The 17,059-nt window shown below is 44.5% G+C and overlaps 3 protein-coding genes across 3 annotated transcripts; 1 reads left to right on the forward strand and 2 right to left on the reverse strand.

Annotated features, from left to right (window-relative positions):
* Positions 1 to 2,423: 2,423 nt before the first annotated feature.
* Positions 2,424 to 4,793, forward strand: slc25a1a (solute carrier family 25 member 1a; the record flags this gene model as incomplete). Its single annotated transcript, XM_079283983.1, has 9 exons — positions 2,424 to 2,673; positions 3,152 to 3,259; positions 3,370 to 3,469; positions 3,603 to 3,741; positions 3,834 to 3,918; positions 4,070 to 4,174; positions 4,325 to 4,440; positions 4,517 to 4,590; positions 4,679 to 4,793. 9 exons carry the CDS (start codon positions 2,424 to 2,426, stop codon positions 4,791 to 4,793), a joined length of 1,092 nt encoding a protein of 363 aa, XP_079140109.1.
* Positions 4,794 to 5,891: 1,098 nt separating this feature from the next.
* Positions 5,892 to 10,159, reverse strand: nle1 (notchless homolog 1). Its single transcript, XM_079283174.1, has 13 exons — positions 10,060 to 10,159; positions 9,431 to 9,582; positions 9,050 to 9,270; positions 8,787 to 8,866; positions 8,599 to 8,675; positions 8,411 to 8,508; positions 7,845 to 8,037; positions 7,589 to 7,724; positions 7,462 to 7,508; positions 7,173 to 7,375; positions 6,875 to 7,034; positions 6,709 to 6,779; positions 5,892 to 6,596 (listed from the first exon to the last, which is right to left on the reverse strand). Exons 2-13 carry the CDS (start codon positions 9,566 to 9,568, stop codon positions 6,584 to 6,586), a joined length of 1,437 nt encoding a protein of 478 aa, XP_079139300.1. The 5' UTR covers positions 9,569 to 9,582; positions 10,060 to 10,159; the 3' UTR covers positions 5,892 to 6,583.
* A 666-nt stretch (positions 10,160 to 10,825) lies between these two features.
* inpp5kb (inositol polyphosphate-5-phosphatase Kb) lies at positions 10,826 to 17,059 on the reverse strand. The gene is made up of 13 exons (XM_079283225.1): positions 16,644 to 17,059; positions 16,092 to 16,196; positions 15,826 to 15,934; positions 15,409 to 15,525; positions 14,826 to 15,001; positions 14,605 to 14,716; positions 14,410 to 14,519; positions 14,290 to 14,316; positions 13,182 to 13,395; positions 12,222 to 12,359; positions 12,054 to 12,137; positions 11,856 to 11,960; positions 10,826 to 11,759 (listed from the first exon to the last, which is right to left on the reverse strand). Exons 1-13 carry the CDS (start codon positions 16,862 to 16,864, stop codon positions 11,694 to 11,696), a joined length of 1,584 nt encoding a protein of 527 aa, XP_079139351.1. The 5' UTR covers positions 16,865 to 17,059; the 3' UTR covers positions 10,826 to 11,693.

Genomic DNA, 17,059 nt, shown 5'->3' on the forward strand with positions numbered 1-17,059 from the left:
TGTGCATTTAAATCATTATGTCCTACAAGTTGTAAAATGTACTAAACGCTGAATCCAGAACTATTTTTCTCAGCATAATGAATGTGCATGACACCTAGTCTATGGTCATATCCGGTCCTACTGGCTTCTTGCTAGCTGTATGCGGCTGTAATAATGGATATATTGCTTCTTATGCAGTCTATGATATATTGGCTGAAATTCCTGACTTTTATTGTCACATAATACACCCATGGGCTCTATGCTGTAAAGCCTGTAAATATGGGACAAAAGAATAGATATAATTTAGTTTTAACAATACTTTTTAGGCGAACGTTTTTCCGGCATAGAGAAGTGTCTCAGTGGCAGCTGTGGTTCAGCGGGTAGAGGTTCTAAAAATGCTTAGGATGGGTTAAATGTAGACACAAAATGTGATCTGTCTCTGATTCCTGATTCTTCGACCTTTAGAGTCTGGAGCTGCTTTGCGCCCTGGATTATTCTCAGGCGCGCTTCTATCCCAAGTGTCATATCTCCCGTTTGGACTTGAAGGCATCCTGCGCTACCAGCCAGGCCTCACCAACCTGAGCCTGAGGGAAATCCTTCTGTCAGATGAGCTGCTTACGGCAATCCAGCACAGACAGGGATGGAGAGATGTCAACCCGTTTAGAATATTTCCACTGCAATGTACGTTGAATGAGCCCCATGAACAGGTAAGCAAGAAATAAATAGATTAAGATGACTTGCTGAATTGACAAGTTAGATATAGCAGCCATTGGCCCAGTGGACTACCCCCAATGACAACAGCTTAACGACTTACATGGCTGAAGTATGATGGCCCTGAAGGCTATCTTTGAAAAATCATAGCGAAATGTTCCCCTTAGTGTGGGGTGCTGTGAGATTAGTGTCTAAGTCCTGTGTGTGAGCACATGCTGAAACAGCAGAAAGTGAATAATTAAATAACCATGGTGAAAATGAAACCCCCTCAGGTTTCCTTTGTTGATTTCTGTCTCTGCTTCATCTTCTCCGTCAAGGTGGTTTGTGGTGACTCATGGGCAACTTTGGCATCGCGCTGCCCAGGCCTGAAAGTCAAGCTTACAGTGGACAAAATCATCAACACTGACCATGCTCGCAAGGATACTGCAGCCTGAGACTCCCCTGACAGAATACACCATGACAGCTTTCTACTCCCCCATGAAATCTCGAGTGCTAAGCCTTGTCTCTGTCGCATGCCGGTGTTAAACTGAAAGTTCAACCAGAAACACATAATGTGATGTATATCAGTTCAGGCCATTTCGCTGTGATTTGCTGACTTTTGGAATTAAATAGTTTCCATAAATATCATGTGGGTGGGAGCGCAGGGCAACAGGGGAAGGAACCAAACATGGCACACAGGGACGGGTCAATGATTTATTACCAAAGTGAACATATATTAAACATATTATGTATTAATATATATATATATATATTATGACACAAAAGAGTTTACTCAACAAGATCAGAAAGGCCAGCTGGAGGACAATAATTGGTCATTGTAATTTGGAGTGGCTCGCTCTGTGTCTGTGTATACTTGTCTCAGAGGGTTGGGGCTGTGGGTGGAAACACTGACCTAGTTTCATTGTAAAGGGTGATCGGGGGAGGCAGTGTGTGTGTGTGTGTGTGTGTGTGTTTGTGTGCTGGCATGGCGAGGGCACTATTTAAGCCTTAAATAGTGCCCTCGCATAGACTTAAATTTTAAGGGAACAAGGATTAACAGGCAGCAGCAAAATACCAAACTCTTGATTGCGTGGGGCACGATACACTATACTATTGTATGTTTGCTTTTGTCCCCTTTGTTGTTTTTTGTCCCTGTCTGACTTTGTATACCTTTCTACACAATAAACTAAAAAAACAAACATTATTTTATGTCAGAATGTAGATTAGTCCCAAATTGCCGATTCTGTCTCAGAATTGGCCTTGCAACAATACGGCTGATTAAAAACAATAGAGGGCGTTTTGATCCATTTTCAACCATGAAATGAAGATTTAAGTTTGGTAAGAAATGCCAATATTACCACCAGCATTGATGGGTTTCATAAACGTCTTTATGTAATTTAGTAAACAGCTTACAATTACGATTAAATGTGCAGTTACTCTTACAAATAAAAATATAAACACTATCAAAAAAAAAAATTGTGGTTCATCATAGTATTTGACAGTGAGGGTCATACTATATATTCGCCTGGGCACGTCAGTGAAACAGCATCCTCCATGTTATTGGTCTCCAAAAGCCACCCATAGTCACGTGACTATGGACGAGTAACGGCATTAGGCAGCATGGTGAGCCAATGGTCTGCCCCATCACCTGATTGCTGTTTGAATATTGATGCGGCCACCTTCCTCTGTTGTTGTCTGACATTGGACCATCGCTACTTGTGGGATATTTCTACAACCAAGCCAGACGACCGAAAATGTCCCCGTTGCTGAAGCCGTTTACGGTGCACGAAGGACCGTGCGAGAGCTGCGGTGTCCGGAGAGGACGCCCGCGCGCAGCTCTCCATCATCAGCCGCCTTCATCGCAGCTTCTGTCCGCCGCTGCCGCCGCGACGGGGCTGGGCTCTCTGCCGGCCCACCACAAGTCATACGCGGCGAGGAGAAGCCTCGCGGCTGCTGCGGTCGGTGGGAGGAAAATCACGCATCCCGGAAAAGCCATCCTTGCAGGTTGATTTCGCAAACCAAATATTTGTTCAGCCCGCAGATTTTACCCCTCGTAGTCGACTATTGCCGTTCTGCACAGCACAGCTTAATCTCAATCTGTCGCCCATTAAAGCTATCCATGCACAACTGGGTCAAAACGCACTCAGCCAGCAGTGATGCTACAGCAGTAGCATGATGGAGTTGCATGTCCTTTCTGTATTGAGTCCTTTGCATTCATCTAAACGCATCCATAAAGACTCTAAAAGGTGTATGCTGCGTGTTGAATAGAAGCAAATATTCTGTAGCACTCAGCTATTATTCCCAACTCCGTGCAGGCACTGCTGTGTAATGACACCACATTCTATTAAAACACAAAGTCAGGGATGATGCAGCATCAGCACCACTCTGCAATCAATCCATCTCATTTAAAAAAAACAACTGAATTCTGCACAATGAGTCAACAAATCATCACAGCAGTGTTTGTCTCCTTTTCCTCACTCAGGTGGGATCGCAGGAGGCATAGAGATCTGTATCACCTTCCCCACAGAGTATGTCAAGACCCAGCTGCAGCTGGACGAGAGAGCCAACCCGCCGAGATACAGAGGAATCGGTAGGTCACTGGGACAAGTATGACCGCTGCCTGACTTGACGTATGTGTGTGCCAATCTTCTGCTGGGTTACTCACTCATGGATGCTCTGTGTGTGTGTGTGTGTGTGCAGGTGACTGTGTGAAGTTGACTGTGCAAGATCACGGACTGAGAGGGTTGTATCGAGGTCTCAGCTCCTTGCTCTATGGATCGATACCCAAGTCTGCAGTGAGGTGAAGTTGCACACTAACCAATGAATCAAATGTACCACTGCATGTCACAAACTTACTGTAGTGGTTCACTGTTCCTCTATGTTTAGTTCGTCCCTTGTTATTCTTGAATGTATCACCTTCCCACCGTTCACAGGTTTGGCACGTTTGACATGCTCAGCAACCCAATGCGAGACGCCTCAGGCCGTCTCGACAACACAAGCAGCCTCTTGTGTGGCTTAGGAGCCGGCATAGCGGAGGCCATCGCGGTCGTCTGCCCCATGGAGACGCTGAAGGTTGGTGGAGCTGGATGCCGTTACGCATTTCTTTGACATTGATCTGAATAAACACTGATTAAGGGTCCACCTCCCCCCCCCCTGCCCTCCAGGTGAAGATGATCCATGACCAGTGTTCCCTCAGACCTCGCTACAGAGGCTTCTTTCACGGAGTCAGTGAGATTATCAGAGAACAGGGTAAGAGAGCAGCATGGAACAAGTGGCTCTCACACACAGTTCTTTTGTCGTGCTGTCACTTTGACCCTGCTTCTTTTGACCGTCTTACTGGCAACGATAACTGAGTCTGTAACCAGTATTCACGTGTGTGGTTCTGCTTCGACTCATTTAGGTGTGAGAGGGACGTATCAAGGTCTGACAGCCACCGTGCTAAAACAAGGAACCAATCAGGCCATCCGATTCTACGTGATGAACGCGCTGCGCAATTGGTACAAAGGTGAGAAAGCCAAACAAAGTCTGCAAAACAGAATCTGACGACGCTGTTTTTAACCACACCGTCGTTTCTCTGTCCAATGGAGTGATGCATTCTCCTCCTATTTTCTTCCACTCTCCATGAATCCAACTTTTTTTGGATTTGGCCTCTAAGGTGACGACCCCATGCGGGTGATGCACCCGATCGTAACGGCGATGTTTGGAGCCACGGCGGGAGCTGCCAGCGTTTTTGGAAACACACCTCTGGATGTGGTGAAGACCAGGATGCAGGTAGGGAGCACACCCCGCGGTGATTTTACCACCGCAGTCACCGGGTGCCATTTCTAACTCGCTCTGTTTTCCGCAGGGTTTGGAGGCCCACCGCTACAAAAACACAGTGGATTGTGCCTTTCAGATCTTGAAGCAGGAAGGGCCACAGGCGTGAGTATCCCTGTAACCTGATGCATGCTGGGAAACAGTTTTCACCCACTGTAGACAAACCGTCTAACCGCATGGCTCTTGTCCCCAGGTTCTACAAAGGAACAGTTCCCAGGCTCGGCCGCGTGTGCTTGGACGTGGCCATAGTCTTCGTCATCTATGAGGAGGTCGTCAAACTACTCAACAACGTGTGGGAGACCCAGTAGACCGGCCAGAGGTCCAGAGGGCAGCACAGACCAGTGCCTCATGCTACGCACAGCTGAACTCCTCTCTTGCAGTTCTTACTAGCTCTCTGCAATGCCCCGAGCAGACGACCCTTCATCATGACCAGTTTCCACTCTGTCGCATAAAACAAGTGCAGGGCACGTCCTAAAAACAGCGCTAACAGAAAGGGAAGGAGTAGCTGCTTGCCCTTTTACATTTCTCCGCTCTCTCTCTCGCTGTCATTGCTTACCAGACTGTGCTTGTGGCGTCGTCGCAGTAACAACTCAAGCTAACCTGCTTTACAAGCCTTTTGTGCGCTAACTGATGAAATTGTTAATTCGCCATCTTGGAACGCACTCATGCTAGTCTTGGTGTTTACGTATGTCGGACGGCAACAAGGGGACAGTCGACGTGTCGGGAGGCTCGATCACATGACTCGTACTTAAGCAAGGGTTGGCTTTGACTGACGTAGTTGTTGCACCACACAGGCCTTGCACAGAAGCCTTTTGCTCATCTTTGCCAAACTACTTACGCAGAATCCCCAATGTAACATCGCTGATAGGAGCAAACGTTTATTACGTTACACGAGAGAGCGAGAGAGAGAGATCTCCTTCACACTGACTGAAGAGTTACGTTTCCGTAAATTTAGGCTCCTGTAAATGTGCAGTAACATAAAATTGCTTTACAAAAAATGACGTCAGTCGACACTTTAGCGTGGCCGGATAAAACTCAAAAGACTTACGAGACCTTTATGTATCTGTCCTGTAAGCAGTAGTTCAATGACGTGTGACAAAATATCAAAAAGCCTCCGTTCAAAACTGACCAACATTAAGATTTGTTTATTGTCTTGTAGGTTTAGGTTTTATGAATATAAATCTGTCACGGAAATAATTAGAAGAGGACTAAATGCAATACAGCCACGCTATAAAGCTCTGAAGACGTAGAGTTAACATGAACAATAGGTTGACTGGTCCCCCCCTCCCCCCACCACCACCCCCCCAAGCATTGGCAAACACTTGTAAGATCAAGCCGGTCACGTAAAATGAGGCAAAAACAACTTTCCTGGTTTTGGTAAAAGTTTGTTATGTAAATATTTATTTGTATCAATGAATAAATGACTGACAGAGAGTTCAGAGCAGAATGAGGCTTTGCTGACCAGAGGAGATTAAAGGCTGACGGTGCAGGGCGAGTGTGGTCAGCATTAACATCACAGAGGAAGGTCTTAAATGCTCCCACCTGCTGCCGCACTGCTCCACCTGTCCCCTGCAGTATATAGTTCATCTAGGAAGGTTAAATCGTAATCGATCAATGTATGCATCTCATTATATTCTGCATTCAGAAATGGATTAGCTGTGTGGGCGTGGCAATATAACAAGGCTTTAAACTTTACATGTCAGGGGCCCCGGATGTGCACAAAACAACATGTACATGAATGGAAACCCTCTCAATTTGAGATGCCAACACTGACATACATTGTAAAATGCAGCTAGTACTGGCAATGATCTCATTGGATGGAAGTTCTGATGATTAAGAACTCTCCCGTTTTAAACTCCCATTCCGCTAAACACCTTTACAGTGCTCATATTCACACATGAGGTTCAAACCTGGAGAGGGCGTCTGCATCATAACACGGTTAATAGCTCCTTGACACAATGCCATTTTTGACATTAGTGAAGCCAAATGGGGGATTAGGTACAGCCTAGCCGCCTTTGCTCCAGCTGTCACGCTTCTTGATCGCAGAAGATGTGAGATACTCGGCCAACGTTGGGAAGGAAGGGGAACGGAGGTGTGACTATCTTCTCCATCTGGAATTATAACACAAGGACAAAGTGTTTACATGTGAGGAAACATTGGTATTTAACTAAATGACAACAAGATAAAAGATGTTTCTGAGAAGTTTCTCCAAATCTCACTCACATTCGGAGACATTTGTCTTTCCCGCCACTGACCACTCTTTGTCCATCGGGACTCCAGTCCACTGCGTAAACCTACACACCCAAGAACAGAGGCAATTAGACAAAAAAAACTAAAACCACCATCAATACAAAACTATTTGGAAGCAGCACCTCCCTCCCCCCCATACCTCATCAGCGTGGCCCGGCAGGTCCATGTTCAGCTTCCCCGTCTTGACGTCCCAGACTTTAAGTGTGCTGTCGCTGCTGCCACTGACCAGCAGCCTGCTGTCTGCCGACCACGCCACTTGATACACGGATGCCACGTGGCCCCGCAGGGATATGAGGTACCTTTGGAAAAAGTGGACAAGCAGGCGGATACATAAATACTCTGTGACACACACACACACAAATCTAAACGCCCACAGCACCATCGCCTGCACAACAGCAGTATTACACAGATTCATTCAGGATGGGAGATTTTCTTACTTCCCGGTGCGTCCGTCCCAGATTTTAATGGACTTGTCGAATGAGGCAGAGGCGAGGAGCCTGGTGTCTGGGGAGAAGAGCACCTCGTTGACCAGAGCGCTGTGTCCGGTCATCCTGGCCAGAGGCTTCTTGTCTTCTGCGGGGTTCCACATGAACAAGGTGAAATCGTCAGAGCCAGACACCAAGCGCTCTGGAGCCGGACCCTGCAGCACGACAACAACAGTGAGGGAACTGACACAAGAGGCACGCAGACTTGAACACATCAGCACAGGCAACAATCGGTACTCACCCTAACGTTATTATATCTCTCCAAAGCTTTCTCCTTCAGCTCTTCCACTGGGGGATAGAAAAATGCTTGTTACATGAAAACATCTAAGCCAGAAAAGCCTCTTCTTCAAAGGTCACATGATCCTTACATGATCCAGTGAGGTCCTGGGGGTTGATCGTGGCGGTTGCAGGTTCAAAAGCTCCAGTGCGCAGGACGTAGTCGGTGCTGAGGGCCAGGGTGTTCACCCAGTGGGCGTGACCCTGCAGAGTCCTGCACTGGACACCCTGTACCCACAAACAGAGGTAAACACACATTAAGTCTGGCTTTCATACACAGATGTCTCCTCCATCACATTCTGTCGGTGGCAATACACATTTAAAGAAGTGTCTCACACACACACTTACATCTTTGGCTCTCCAGACTTTCACCGTTCTGTCCTGGGAGGACGTGTAAAGAAGTCCATCTCCTCCCCACTTGACACAGGTGACTGACTGGGTGTGTCCAGTCAGGATCCTCTCACAGCGTCCCAGCACCGTGTCCCAGACACGTATCGAGCCGTCCTTAGAGCTACTGGCTAAGTACCGACACTCTGCGTTACTGCAGGGAGAGGGAGATGAGAGAAGCAGTCTTCTGTTAGTCAATGCAATCTTTATTTTACAAGTCAAATCACAGATTAAAGGTTATGCGATACTGTACGTGCCTTAACCATCGAGTCCAGTAGGCTACCGCCCCATATCAGATCCTTTTTTTGTGTGAAAGATTATGTTCCAAGACTGGATTTCTATTTTTTCAGAGCCAAACTCTAGGTTAACTCTCAAACTCTATGCTATTGTGCATGCTGGCTCACTGTCACTTGAAGAGGACTTAGCCATCGTTAAGGTCATTAGCAACACCTGTGCTTTAGGTCAGCAGTAAAACAGGGAGCAGTTTACAGAACCCATTCAGAGAAAGTGATGAACTGAGTGCTCACAGGTGGAGAGGTTCCCAGCTGAGCCAAGTGATCCACTTGCTGTGTCCGGTCAAAGTCTTCCCCATCTGTGTACCCGTCACCGGATCCCACAGACAGATCTACAGAAACAGCACCACAAAAAAATAAATACAGGAAATGCATCTTAAATATAAAAAGGCATATTCTGTGTGTGTGTGTTGGAAGCTCACCTGACTGTTCTTGCACCCTGAAGCCAGCTTCTTTCCATCGGGTGACCAGGCGATGCTCAGTACCCAATGTGTGTGTCCTTCAATAAAGCAGATTACAGCTCATTGGTGTCTAGACATCATGCATCGATCATTGGTATCGAGAAGCATCGCCGTTCACGCTGCCTTGTAGAATTTATTTTTTGTTATACCTCTGGCAGTGTGGTGGGGCGTCTCAGTCGTCAAGTCCCAAAAGCGTACTGTGGTATCACCTGAGCCGCTGGCCAGATATCTGAAACAAACAGGGACAATTGAATTAACAGCATGTTTGCACCTTGGTGTGTTCACAGTGTCATTTGTAATTTCATCCCCTCTAATTGTTGTTATATCAGAAGGACTCTCAGATAAATCAGAGTACAAAGAAGCATGACAAGCAGGCAGCTGTTAATTCAGCGTTTGGAGTTACCGTACTCACTTGCCAGTGGGGCTGAAAGCACATGAGATGACAGCTTCTGTGTGTCCCTGTAGTGTGCTGGTACAGCGGGACACAGCTCGGACCCTGAACACAGCCTGAGGCTGGTAAACCACTGGCACAACTTGCTCCGTCTCGATCCCGAGAGCCTGCACACACGATCCCAGACTGGACACCACCTCAGCCTCGCCACGCACAAAAAATGCCAGTGGCACTGGCTCATCCTACAGGGAATAACAGCAAAACAACACGAGATATTCACTGGGTTTTAAATGTCAGCTTGAAGTTGCATCTTTAATTATTTAATACGTCTAAAGAAGAAAAAAAAGAGTTAAAACTCAAATAGTCAAGACTAAATGCTCCATCTCTGTTATGAAGGATTACCTTTTGAAGCAGTGCATTGCAGACGAGCTGTAGTTTGTCTGGGGTGATGTCTAAAGGCACATCGAAAGGTGAGCCCAGAACCTCCCCTTCTTCATTCTGAAACTGGATCAACAGACGCTCCACGTCCTCACTCGTCATCCTCAGATTTGGATCTAAAAAAAACATTAAGTTCACTTTACAAATACGTATATTATAATTAAGTACATGTTGTAAACAGTGGGAGATCGAGGAGTTTGAAGGCAACATTATAGCCACAGCTAACGGACGTAAACCAACGTTTCCTGACGTGATATCCATTACGTTAACTCTTTAACGTTACTTTAGAAAATAGGACAAAGAGCAACACGTTGTATGTCCATGTTTGACATTGTTATTTAGGTTTAGACTAAATCGTACCACCTGAAATTCACTATTTAGGGCTTTACTTTTAGCTAGCCTATGTCGACCATCTATGGTGTCAACCACTAACTCCGAAGCTAACTCCGCTAGCCTGCTGTTAGCTAACATGTTGGACACCTCGTTCCTTTTAGCAGCGATCGCAGGGCAGTAAGATAACCGCCATGTGTTAACACAACTGTGTCTAGTTGTATATGATTTCGAATTGGCACATACATGTGCTAAAACTGTACCTGAAGCGAGATAGCGATGTGTTCAAACTCCCCACGTGTGAATCAGCGAAGAGCCTTTACAGAAGAGATACTCCAAGAAGCCGGAGTTGGCATGTCACTGAGCGGACTCGCGCAATGATTCATGGGAGAAAGATGAAGGGAAGAACCGTTGTTGTTGGTTTGCCAGTTTATGGCCGTACTACTTAATTAACCCATTTTCACTTTTTAAAAAGATATTTCTGTAAGTTTTGCTCGATGTCACCTTTCAAGTATTTCAAGAGAAACCCCAAAAAGTTTCCACAACTTCTCCCCACACCACAACATTAAATTAGTGTTATTAGTGTTTAATTATAGCAGTGAATACTAATAATGCTAATATTAATGATGATACAAAATATATTGCGATATTAATAACAATGATGATGATGATTATGACAATAAGAACAATAATATTAATATAACACTAATGATAAAATTAATAAGAATAATAAAGGTTATTTCTAAAATGATTATGATTAAAACATACACAGATGACCCATATCTATATCTTGAATACAATCAATGTCTACAATGAATATATCTAGATTCAAGCTCCCCAAATCAGAGTTGTTGATTGTAAGAGATGTTGTAGAATATTATCGTTGACATTGGATATGAAGAGATAGGTTGTACTATTTTCATATTGTGTACAATCACAAATGAATTACTTCAAATGCCAATGAACTCTCGCAGCCAGCTTTTCATTTTCAGTTTTAATTAGACCTGAAACATTTTTTGGGGGGTTACATCAAGAGGAAAATTGAACTGTTTGCTTTTTAAAAGAAGTCACTGAGATCACAGATGAACTTGAAAGGCTTTTTTTCCAGCACTTCCAAAACCAACTAGTGGTAATTCATATATCTCATTACCATAATACCATAAATACTGATCATTGTGCTCTGCTGCTCTGATGTTGTTCACTCAATCAATTAGACACAATTTCACTATAACACCCTCAGACATTTTGACACTTTGTTTTTCTTTGACACAACAATCATCACATTTGCATTGCGATAGAAAAAGGCATCCTGTATATTGCACGAATGTGAGAAACTACAGTTAAGAGGCTTACAGTATATGACGCAAAACACCTCAGTGTCGAAGTCCACATCGACATCCACATCCAACAATAAACGTTCTTCGAGGACTTCATGTGTCTATCATATTTTATATATCTTTCTCCCATCTGTATAATTTCACCCAAAGACACAATCAATAATCCACAGCAAGAATTCAAAAACTTAATTACCAGATGCATCCTTCTGCATTAAAGTAACAGCATCAACATAGCATTTTCTATACAGTTCCCTATGATTGGTGTATCTGTCTTACATTTATTGTACAACCCTCTGCACTACTCGTTACATCAATACATCTTATTCGTGGAGAAAGTGTTCCAACAAGAGTGAATCTGACTCAAGGTGAACTCCTTAAAGGCAGACTTGTAAACACTTTCCAGTCCATGTGATAGCACAGTGTGGAGGCCATTATTTACTGACTGAATCAGCTTATCTAGTAGATGATTTGATCTTGGGGAAATTGAAAGACACAATAAATTCGAGGTAAATTTCCAGGGGAGAGGAATATGATTCGGCACTGTGGTGAATTTCTTCCTATTAGTTGAGTCCATTGAGGTTTTCAGGAACGAGAACTTCCATAACGGCACGCATTGACTCCAGGATCTGCAAGATCGAAAGGACACCATCTTCTCCTTAGTAAACAACTGATAATACGTCACTGACATAAAACAAAGTATAATGTAACAGTGGTACACTCACCTGGAAGTTAGCACTGAGGCCAATGATGCTTTGCATGTTTGTACTGTAATAACCCAAAACATAATGTCCACCCAGCAGAGGGATCTCGTCCTTATCAACAGATCGCTGTAACCAAAACGTACACATTCATAGAAATTAAGTCAAAATTTCTTATATTATCTGTCCAAACATTCCACAAATGTGTCACTTTCACTTTACCTGAATGACTTCATCTGTCTCTGGCAACTCTTCCTCTCTAACCCAAACAAAGGTTTCATAATCGAACGCACTCTTGAATCCCACCTGCGGGAGAATGACCCCAAGAGTTCAAATCTTTCTTGGATTACATGAGTTAGTTTGTTGTCCCCTCGATGTCGGTCTCAGTACCTTGTACAGGCCGATCCAATCCCACGTGGAGGACATGAAGTCCTCCCGGATGGTGTAGTTTAGAAGTGCCTGCTGGTCGGTGCTCCATACACCCAGAGGAGATACGTGCACCAGTGGTGTGTCAAAGCACTTCCTCACCTGGGGGAGGGACAAGACGAAAGAGAAGGAGCTTTAATAATGCAGAGAGTAGTGGTTGAATCAGAGGGAAAGAAGCAGATTTATACAATATGCACTGTTTACACGTTTTTGCACAGACACAAAACTGGTAGTTGTGGCATAAGTATTAAAACCACAAACTCATGTGTCCTATCTAGTGTTCAGGTATGCTAAACCATGCATATGGTCTGCGTCACACTAAGTTTGTTTATTTTGCAAACAGCTGTTGTTGGCTTAACACTGCCATCAATTACCAATCGCCTGCACCCAGAATGCACCTGTGAAAACACCTGTCACCAATTAGATGGCTTAGAAATCAGAGCTTGAACACTGTAAATAGGATTCAGGTTTGTTCTTTGGTGTGCACAACAATGTAGGACAATTCCGGAGAGAGAGTTAGAGGACTGTTATTGCAATGTAATACTGTGTTTTGTTTACAGTACAATACAGTACCTACGTTGATGTCATCTTAAGTTGTGTGATACTGTTATGAGTAAATGAGTATTGAGAATAAACTAATTCGTTTGTTTCCCCACTGCATTTGTTCGCCATAGTCTGTATCGACAGCATGCAACAAATGAAAATGCCAAAAAATCTCGTGTTTTATACTCAGCACACCAGTGTGCAGTTGGCAAGTGGAAAGAGCTTTTTATTTAATGTGCGTGTTTGAAGTTGTGATGCAAAAATGCCATTTTCAAAAAGATGTAAGATATTTTGTATTTTGTGTGTAAAGTGCCGACAAAGGCGGCCCTAGTTTCAGAAATTGTGTGACGTCCTGGCGTGCTACAGAGAGCCTGCTCTCACCTCCAGACTGAAGGTTGCAATGACAGGCTTGTGGTCACTGACTCCGTAGCTCATGTCACTGGTGTACTTGTCCTGAGTGACCAGGAGTGGATACTCATCGAGACCATCATCAGTAGAAGTCGACGCCTTCTCATCATCCTCCTCTGATGGCGGGGTTTTGGGTTTGACGCGCCAGAGGATCCGATCCGTCCAGGCCGGTTTCCTCTTCTTGCCACTGAGCAAAGCAAAGCCAAGTGTTGATCACACAGTTTCTCTGTTGCTAATGCTCACTAGATATGTCACGTTTCCAACAATTCTTATTCTTAAACAAAAATATTAGAGACAATAAAGATCACAAACCACACACACACACACACGTGCAGTGCAGGGCTATACCTACGGTGAAGCATACTGTGGATAAATAATGGTTGTAAGGCGACGTGGAATTACAGCTTGCGTATATGCACATTGATTCACTATAGAAACACATGCATTATGTAAGAACAAACAATGGGGTGCTGGGTGGAGGAGGAAGTTGTCTCAGGATCATGAATTTTCAGAACATGTCTGAAATTCATGAAGGTTATTATAGTCACTAAACCCCATTTGTGTTCTGTCATTTATATCAGTGTCTCCAGTTATTTTGTGATTATATTAACCCTTCAAGGGGCCTTTATTGAATAGTTTGCGGCCCGCTCTTATTCCTACAGGGTATATCTATGGAGACACCCACCTTGGCGGGTCTAGCTCCCTGTGCCAGGCCCCCAACCACACAGAGAGCAGCCCCCAGGTGAGGGAGGTGAGGAGGAAGAAGAGGGTGGTGCTGCAGCGCTGCAGGGGCCTGGGTCTGTACATGGTTAGGGGCAGCAACACAGTGCTCTTTCTGAGAGAGACACATACATGGTGCTGGTGTCATTGATGGATATGACTCCAGAGCTGCTCCAAAAATCACCTGTACGTCTCAGGGGTTTGCTGCCCCGGCTGCTTTGGGTTCCTGTTAAGCATGTCTCAGGGGTTACATGTGACGTTTGGAGACACATTTAACTGTCGGGAGAAATATAGAAGGGGCTGTGGCTAAGAAATAAGGGAATGTGGGGCATGCAACACAAAAACATAGAGTGCTTCTTACGCAAAACCCAACCATGTCTTCGGAGTGCTTTCGCAGAATTTCACCGGAAACAAGAGAACAGATGAAGTTTGAGAAATGTGTCTGTTTGTGTGTTGTGTATTCGTTTTCGGCGCACGTTACCTGGTATCATAGGTTTCACCGTTACGGTCAAACTTGTAGGTGGGTTTAAAGTTTAAAGGCCCTTCCTCAAATTCCTGCAGGAACGCTTCCTTCTTCTTCATCATGGTGAGCTGCAGGAACATGAAATAAATTTGTGAGTGTGTGATACTATGTGTGTGTGTGTGTGTGGGGGGGGGGCTTATTGCGGCACATCACCTGGTCTTTGTTCCACAGCAAATTAAGGCGCCCACTGTTGATGGACGAACGGAGGAAGTGCAGGCCGTGGTCTGCGATACGGAAGTTCAGGTCGCCAAACCAGAACACCACCCTGTGTGAGAGGAGATGGAGCTTCTTCTTGACCTGTTACACAACATGTATTTCAGAGTGTGTGATTGTCAGCATGTCGTGTTCGTGTGCCTCGGCGCAGCTGCACTGACTTGTGATCCCGGACATTTGGGGTGTCAGAGAGGTCAAAGTCTTGTGTCTCCAGGATGTACTCAATCTCATCAACACGCTGCAGAGCGTAGTTCATGTGAGCTGCCAGGTGGCAGTTAAGAAAGCACACCATGTTGCCATAGAAGGAAAAACGGACGGTCACTCCTCCTTTATTACCCTGACACAGATAAACAGAGGGGGACGGATACAGCATGTGAATATAAAGTTGGTTTCCAAAGTATAAACTCCATTTTTCTGATCTTGTGGGAATAATGATGCAGTAAAAATATGGATTAATTTCACTGCAGTATTTACAAGAAAGTAAAATAAACTGTAGTTTCAGCCAGATAATGTTTTTCCAATATCTCTAGCAAGTGTTTGCCCCACCGCACCAGTTCTACTGTTCTTTGTTCGTGAGTTCAACCAGTCAAAGCTGTTGCACATCCCACTAAACAAACACAATAGGCCTTACATAATGTGTTTAAACTCTGCAGTATCTAATGCTGTTGGGATTTCTGGTGTGCAGAGTTTAACAGTGTTGCTGTTTATAAGGTTCAGGGATAGCCAGCGCTTGTGATAACCTACCCAGTAACCAAAGAAGCCAGTACGAGTGTAGGTGGTCTGGATGTTTCTGATGAAGGGGAGATGAAATTGTTTGGCAAAAACCAGCAGCAGCAAACCCTGCATCCTCATTGATGTGACCTAGACAGAGAGGGAGATTTCATTCATCCTTTGTCATGTAGTTTGTTAACTTTCTTTCGTGGTTTTTTTTAATCTCTCCTATAAAATGTTTTGGTTAAACTCAGTTATGTGTAACATTATGAGGAACACTATTTTGCATTAAAGATCAAATCTGAGAGGATTTGAGGATTTCTTTTATCATAGTTTTATCATAGCCCCATAGGTATAAAAAACACTGTATTTTCCCACCAGCTTAATGGATCTAAATGTGTAACTTCTGTTCATATCAGTCCACACCTTACCATCTCCGCCCCTTCTCACCTTGACGAAGCCTCTGGGTGCCAGTGTGTCCATGAAGACGTGGCTCCAGGCGTCCTCCACTAGCAGGTCAGAGATGAACCTCACAGGGGTGGCATTCACCTCCTGCAGGCTGACACACACCAACACAAACCGATGAAAACACACAACACTCACGTTTGTGATCTTTTTTGTCTTTTCTTGACCAAGCAATAGCGAGACACTTTAATCCTTCAGTCTAATTCCCGGCAAACGTTTTAAATTCCAGTTTCCATTTTGTTATTTCTCACCCGATCACATAGAGGTCTGCGGGGGGCTGGACATCCAGCTGCAGCAAAGTGGTGACGTCTTCAGGGGGCTCCGCTGTGGCCACGTTCCAGGTCACTATGTGCAGCCTGTCAGTGTTTGATTATGACAAGAATTGACCAAAGTGATGGAAAAAGAGAAAATACTGACAAATTGTTGCAAATACACTGTAGTCTCAGAGTCATTGTCTTTAGCTATTGGTGGTATGTAAATGAATTACGACAAATGATAAACCTGGAATACAAACCATTTAGATCTTGACAATGAATTCTAGTTTATTTATTTCTACTTTATTTCTACTTTCAACAACATAAATTAGCATTCAACAATTAGTTCGAGGTATCGGGCATTGGAAAATACAGAAGAATATAAATAACATATCTACTTCTTTCAACATCCACCTTTTCTTTAATCTTATAATTGGAAACCACTAAGAAGAGTCAAAGTGTAAAGAAATACAGATAAAGTCAAACACTTCCTGAAAGTGTATTTGTGCAAACTTGTATAAATGGGAACAATCATGTGCGCATGTCAACCTGAATGCATCTGTGGGAATGAAGCGCCCGCAGAGCTGAAACGCTTCGTCCAGGGTGCGTGACACTTCTTCACTGGCTTCGTCGTCAGAGTCCATGTCCTCTATGCAGGTCAGCAGCTGAGACAAACGCTGCCGGAGGAGCACCTTGGAACTCGAGCCCTGAGACACTGAACTGCTCATGCTGTCAGAGCGCACGCGTGGAGTGTCTGTAAAGGGGTCCATCTCTAAATCCTGGTGTTAGTTTTGTTGCCTGTTTGTCCTTAGGGTCAGGAAGGTTATATAAGATGACTAAAATAGAAAAATAAAGGTGCTGTCCTTTCAGGGCAAACAAGCAAAATCCAGTGGAAGAAATTCCTCTGGCTTTATTTCTCCTCAGACTTCTTTGGCTGGTTTGGTTGCAGCCATTAAAGCGGCCCA

The sequence above is a fragment of the Melanostigma gelatinosum genome, assembly GCF_949748355.1.
Source record: "Melanostigma gelatinosum genome assembly, chromosome: 14".
NCBI lineage: Eukaryota > Metazoa > Chordata > Actinopteri > Perciformes > Zoarcidae > Melanostigma > Melanostigma gelatinosum.